Genomic DNA, 7,300 nt, shown 5'->3' on the forward strand with positions numbered 1-7,300 from the left:
GAGTTTTCATCTTTTAAACATTGTTGTGTTTATTTTCAATATGAATTCTAATAGCTAACTTTTATTATTTGTTGGGGCTTAAGGGGATCCTACCCCAAAACTTTGATATAATTAATTTACACTTCGATTTCTGATTTATTTTTTATTATACTATTGTTTTATCGTGTTGTTAGAGCGTAGCTAACTTTAACAGCGTCTTTATATTGCGAGTGAGTTCGAGAAAATAACTTGTGATAGGAACGAGTAGTATAATCCGTGGATCTACAATTTACATAGACATATGAAATTGGATACGCGCCGATAGTCATAGTCTTTAGGGTCGAAAACTAGAGGATTTCATAAATCGACATGCGATTCACTCTTGATAAATAATTAAAGACATTTAATTACTTCATTGAGTCGAATTAGTTTGGCATAGCTCGAGAGAGTGTGTTCAATTGTACAGGAAATCCTGTCGGAAGCATAAAATCACTATCGAACGAATTAATTAATTAACGAGGGGTAGGTGAACTGAAATTCCCAACAAATTCATTTCTCATTGAATTTTACTCAACATTTTAGATATTAATTCTCATTCATTACTTATTAAAGTATTTTATTTACATCTTTCTTTGAGCATAGTAGTATTAATTACTCAATCAAATTTTCGTTGCTAAAGATCTCATAACTGAAAAGAATAATTGTTAAATACAGTCCTCAGTGGAACGATACTCGTACTCATTTACATTATACTATTACTTGACATCGTGCACTTGCGATTAATTTTCGAGCTTACAAAACCATATTTTTATTGGGGATTTTACTGTGCAAGTTTTGCTCAATCAATTTTATTACTATATTTTTGGGTACACATATTTTGAGAAGATATATTGGGATGCATTGGAAATTCAATATTAAGTCAAACATACCATGCAATTTGGAAGCAAATCCCCTCACTTAATCCCCATATTCTCGAAATTTTGAGGGGCAAAGGATTTGGGAAGGAATCTCACAAGTTGGTAGCAAATAAACCCATCATGGAATGGTTTTCTATAAGGCAAATCGTGTGATATTGAGTGAAATTGTGTAGGATTGTGATGCCATGTTTAACACCATTTTTCCTCCCTATAAATACCCCACTATCCCTTTCATTCTCCTACACCAAATTTTCGAAATTCTTGCTGCATATTTTCGAAATTCAGCAACCTCTCCCTAGCCGAAACTCTGCCCGAAAATCATCCCGAAGTTAGCCTAATAATTGAATCGAAGCGCTGCCCGGACGAGGAACGCGAAGTGATCTATTCCCGAAGCCAAGCCACCACGTTTTTAGCATCAATAACTACTGTAAGTGGGCTGTTTTAAAGAATTAATTTCGATTATGCATTCTTCGTGTGTTTTTGAAAATACGGTCGAGTACATGTTCTTTTCCTACTCCTTCTTGTGTTGTTGTCATTCGTTTTTAAGCACTATGAGGAGTCGACTGTATATGGGTGGGAATCCCAACCATGACGTACCCTTACGCGGTGGGGGATATAACCGCTATACGGCCTCGCCCCCTTAGATGAGTAAAAATTAGGGACTGGCGTCAGTAAACCATAGAAAGTTAGATAAATCACAGTGGCTGGTAAATGTTATGCATGTTTATGAAGTATGTATGCAAATCATGTGTTTCGAAATTTATGCATGTTGTTTTATTGTGCTCGATATTCCCTCACTTGCTGAGTATTCCCAAATACTCACCTCTTACAACCCTTCCCAGATAAGTCCGAAGAACAGATTGAGGAAGAAGAATCCGAGCAGTTTTGGGGATGGTGAATGCTCAAGGAAATCGATTATGTTTAAGTTATTATTAATTAGATTTACGTTTCCGCATTAAAACTCTGTCGTCTTATTTATTTCGTTAATTTTAAAGACAATGGCTATTTAATTTGAGATTATGATATATAAACTGGTTCGGTTTATACTGTGCTACAAGAGGCTTGTTGTTTCGATTGTGTGATTGTTAAACAACGCCGGTGTCAAATCCCGAGTTTCGGGGCGTGACATTTAAGTGGTATCAGAGCCGCCAGGTTCATAATCCGAGTGGAAAAAAAAATCGATTTAAAAAAAAAACCCGAAAAATTTTCGGACGAATTTTGACTCGAGGCCGATGCTTCCCCCTCCGAAACGGCCCAACGATCAAGACTCAAGACCAGGCTGAAATCGCGAAATTCCTCCGTTTAGGCCTCCGAAACGTCGTTTTTGCCGTTTTAGAAAATATTCGTAGACCCTATAACTCCTCGTAGGAAATTCCGAATTCGATTCCGTCAATTGTTCTGGAATCCTCTCGACATATGCTTCGAACCCATATGTCAAATTCCAAACTTTCCATTTTTGGAAATATATATATATATATATATATATATATATATATATATATTTATTTATTTAAATTTCGAAAATTTCATATATATTGCATATTCTCACTTGTTATATACTGTCTATTTCGGATTCTGAGCATTTCCATTTTTTTGATTGATTTCAAGAAATGACTCCATCTACCTATATGCGACCCCACACCCGTGCCCAAGCTGCCATTCGTCTGAAGGAGCTTGCCCTTCACTATTAGTCCCGTCAGATTCGGCGACTTAGAGCCCGATTGAGTGAGAGGAGGAGTGAGGTCGAAACCTTAACCGCTGAGAAAGAAGATATTCAAGTCCGCCTTAACCAGTCGATCTATCAAGGTGAACTAGTTAGGAGTGATATAACATGGACCTCAGGGATGTCATAGAACAGTGCAAATATCAAAATGGAAAGTTGCGAGAGGATGTGGAGCGCTATCGCAAAGAATTGGAGGAAGAAAAACAGCTGAATAACAGGAGCAAAAAGAGACTGGAAAATTTGAGTGAGGCTATAAGCTGCATTGCCAAGGTGAACCATCAGCTGACTCAACAGGGTGAAGCGCTGAAGAACAAGATCAAGGAGAATAAGAAGGGGTACGAACTACGCCACCAGAGTACCATAGATCTGTTGGACGAGGTAGAGGCAGATGTTCAGGGGTGGAAGATGCAGGTGGCCCAGCTTAATGCAGAGAATGCCCAGCTTAATGCAGAAAATGCACAGCTCAATGCAGAGAATGCACAGTTCACCCACATGGTGGAGCTACTGCAAGAGGAAGAGCCGGAAGAGGAGCCGATAGAGATCGACGAGCCTATAGCGGCCATAGGAGATGGAGAGATAGATGATTAGAGTTCCTTAGTTACCTTTCCTTATTACTAGGAGTTTATCCTTCTATTGTTGCTATTTTATTTCAGTCAGTATGATTTATTTCCATTCAGTACGCTTTGTTCATTCAGTTGTTTCTTTACATTCGAAAATTAATAAAAGTATGATTATTTATTTACCTCAGTCATTCATCTATATTCAAGTTATGTTTACTTATTAACTTCAGTTATTCCAGCATAACTTATTTATTCAATCATGTCATTATACACATCAATTCTTAGAAGCGTTTAACTTGTAGGAAATGGCCGGTAGACCACCAAGACAAAACCGCAACCCCCGTTATGCTAACAACAACAACAATGCCAACGAAGAAGGCAACGTACCTCCACCTCAGTTTAGTCTTAATCAAGCAGACTTGATGGCTATTGTGGCAACAACACTGCAAGGGTTAGTGAACCCGAATGCCAATCAACCACCACCACCTCCACCACAGCATGGAGTCAAGTTACATTATGAATCCCTCCGCAAGAACAGGTGTCCAACCTTCAGTGGAGCTGCTGACACTGAAGTTAGCCAGAGTTGGCTAAAAAGCGTGGAAACTCAGTTGAGACTGTTGGAAGTCCCGGATGCACTAAAAGTGGACGTGATAGTGCCCTTCCTGGAAGACAAGGCAGCTAAATGGTGGGAAGCAGTCTCGCCATCCATGACCGCTGCTGGACCAATAACATGGCAAATCTTCCGAGAAACATTTCTGAAACAGTACTACCCGGCAGAAGTCAGACTGCAGAAGCTAAGTGAGTTTGAAAATTTCAGTCAGGCTCCAGACATGTCAGTGGTGGAGTACACCTCTCAGTTCAATGCCCTTGGATCCTATGCTCCGGCAATCATGGCGGACGAAGTTCTGAAATTGCACCGTTATAAGAAGGGGTTGAGCAGCAAGATTCAGTCAGCTCTAGCAGTCTACCAACCTGCAAATTTTTCAGACCTGATGGGTGCGGATATCCGAGCCAAAGCTGACATTCGTCGAAGGGAAGGGGAAAACAGGAACAAGCGACCCCTTAACAGTCAGCCCTCTCAAGGGAAACCAATGTTCAAGAGGCCCAATCAGTCGGGTGGACCTCCCTCAGGGCAACCCTCCGCCAGTAACCATCAAGGACTCAAGCCATGCCCAGAATGTGGCTTCAGACACACCGGGGAATGCCGAAGGGCCAGCGGTGTATGCTTTGGATGTGGGAAAGCGGGGCACAGAATTGCAGAATGGCCTACCGCCGCCAACCGACCAGCAGAGCCAAATAGAGGAACTAGGCCAAACACCGGAACAGGCCCTAGTAAACCAAGGGAGGACAAACCTAATGCCAGAGTCTTTGCCATGACTCAGGAGGAGGCAGACGACGCCAATGAAGTCGTGTCAGGTATCATATTTATTCATCAAGTGCCTGCTTATGTGTTATTTGACTGTGGTGCCACACATTTCTTTATGTCTAAGAGATTTGCTAAGAAGCTAGGACGTAAGCCCGATAAGCTAACTGAACCTCTCCGAATAGCCACACCTACTAATAGAGCCATTGAAATGGACGAGATTTATAGAGATTGTAAAATCAGTATTAGTGATCAGACTTTTAGCGCCGATCTGATATAGTTGATCATGGTCGATTTCGACGTAATCTTAGGAATGGATTGGTTAGCAAGAAACAGTGCAATAGTAGATTGTAAGGGGAAGAGAGTAAAACTCCGAACCCCAGATCGGGGAGAAGTCGTGTTCCACGGCAAATCCAAGGACCGGAAGTTGCTGCTCTCCGCATCTCAAGCTTGGAAGGCCATGAAATCCGGAGAAGACATCTACCTAGCAATGGTCAGTGAAATAAAAGAGAAATCCGAGCTGAAACTGGAGGACATCCCTATAGTAAGAGAGTTCCCAGATGTTTTTCCAGAAGAACTCTCGGGGACGGTCCCGGACCGCGAAGTGGAGTTCGAGATCAATCTGGTTCCCGGTGGGACCCCAATGTCTAAAGCACCTTACAGAATGGCACCAGCCAAACTCAAGGAATTAAAAGAACAACTCTAAGAATTGCTAGATAAAAAGCAGATTCGACCGAGTGTGTCCCCGTGGGGAGCTCCAGTACTCTTCGTAAAGAAGAAAGACGGTAGTATGAGATTATGCATCGACTACAGAGAATTGAACAAGATCACAATCAAGAACAGGTACCCTCTACCTCGGATAGATGATCTGTTCGATCAGCTTAAAGGAGCCGCCATCTTTTCTAAACTGGATCTGAGGACAGGTTATCACCAGTTGAAGGTCAGGGCTGAAGATATCCCCAAGACAGCCTTTCATACGAGATATGGACATTATGAATTCACCGTGATGTCTTTTGGTCTGACCAACACACCGGCAGCATTCATGGATCTGATGAACAGAGTATTCAAGCCATTCCTGGATCAGTTCATAGTGGTATTCATCGACGATATCCTCGTCTATTCTCCTGACGAGACGAGCCATGAAGAGCACCTTCACCTTGCTCTGCAGACCTTAAGAGAGAATAAACTCTATGCTAAGTTCAGCAAGTGTGAATTCTGGCTAAGGAGTGTGTCATTTCTGGGACACGTGATCTCGAGAGAAGGAGTGTCAGTGGACCCAAGGAAGGTAGAGGCGATTACTGAGTGGCCGAGACCGAAGAACGCCACCGATATCAGAAGCTTTCTTGGATTGGCGGGTTACTACCGGAAGTTTGTCGAAGGGTTCTCCTCGATAGCCGTGCCACTGACGAAGCTCACACAGAAGAATTCTAAATTCATCTGGGATGACGGTTGTGAGAAGAGTTTCCAGACACTGAAAAGGAAACTCGCATCCACGCCAGTATTGATCATGCCCGCAGAAAATAAAGATTTCACTATTTACAGTGACGCCTCTAAGGACGGTCTAGGATGCGTACTGATGCAAGAGGGAAGAGTGATCGCCTACGCATCAAGGCAGTTGAAACCGCACGAGCAGAACTACCCTATTCATGATCTGGAACTAGCAGCGGTTGTCTTCGCCTTAAAGATTTGGAGGCACTACCTCTATGGTGCTAAATGTGAAATCTTCACAGACCATCAGAGCCTCAAGTACTTGTTAACCCAAAAGGAACTTAATATGAGGCAAAGTCGATGGATCGAACTTCTGAAGGACTACGACTTGACCATAAGTTACCATCCGGGTAAAGCAAACAAGGTGGCTGATGCGCTAAGTCGGAAGGGCCCTGGCAAGGTAACTCTAGCGTCCCTCTCGGCCCAGCCATGTCTGCAGGAGACCGTCAAGTTAAACCAGGATCGAGACCCGGTACTGACTAAACTTAAGGAGCACGTCAGAGAAGGGAAGACTCAGGATCATCAGATTGATGACAAGGGAATCTTCTGGATGTAAGGAAGACTGTGTGTGCCCGACAGTGATAACCTTCGCCAAGAAATAATGGCAGAGGCACACAAGTCAAAATTTCTCAGTCCACCCAGGCAGTACGAAAATGTACAGGGACCTCAAGAATAGTTTCTGGTGAAATGGCATGAAGAGAGATGTAGCTGAATTCGTCTCCAGATGTCAGGTATGCCAGCAGGTCAAAGCAGAACACCAGCAACCTGGAGGATTACTACAACCTTTGGAAATTCCCGAGTGGAAGTGGGAGCATATTTCCATGGATTTTGTGGTAGGATTGCCAAAGTCTAGGCAAAGCCACAACGGTATATGGGTGATCGTGGACAGACTCACAAAGACTGCACACTTCCTACCCGTCCGCATGAATTACAATCTCGACAAATTGGCTTCACTGTACATGGACAACATTGTGAGGCTGCATGGAGTGCCAGTGAGCATCCTATCTGATAGAGACCCGAGGTTCGTCTCACGCTTTTGGAAGAGATTTCAGGAGGCCATGGGAACGAAAGTGACCCTAAGTACGGTCTATCATCCTCAAACCGATGGGCAAACGGAGAGAACCATCCAAACCTTAGAAGATATGCTGCGAGCATGCGCCCTTGAATGCAGTAGCAACTGGTAACAACAGCTATCACAGCAGCATCGGAATGGCTCCGTACAAAGCCCTTTATGGAAGGAAATGTCGGTCGCCACTTTACTAGGATGAAG

The 7,300-nt window shown here is 43.0% G+C and overlaps 1 protein-coding gene across 1 annotated transcript; it reads left to right on the forward strand.

Annotated features, from left to right (window-relative positions):
* The first annotated feature begins 3,484 nt into the window (after positions 1-3,484).
* On the forward strand, positions 3,485-4,822 carry LOC142537440 (uncharacterized). Its single transcript, XM_075642957.1, has one exon. The coding sequence runs from the start codon at positions 3,485-3,487 to the stop codon at positions 4,820-4,822; it is 1,338 nt and encodes a 445-aa protein (XP_075499072.1).
* Positions 4,823-7,300: the final 2,478 nt, after the last annotated feature.

Source organism: Primulina tabacum, chromosome 2 (assembly GCF_025594145.1).
Source record: "Primulina tabacum isolate GXHZ01 chromosome 2, ASM2559414v2, whole genome shotgun sequence".
Lineage (NCBI taxonomy): Eukaryota > Viridiplantae > Streptophyta > Magnoliopsida > Lamiales > Gesneriaceae > Primulina > Primulina tabacum.

Excerpts from the sequence above, each read along its gene's own strand:
- LOC142537440 (XM_075642957.1), top strand. The coding sequence starts at position 3,485 with ATGGCCGGTAGACCACCAAGACAAAACCGCAACCCCCGTTATGCTAAC.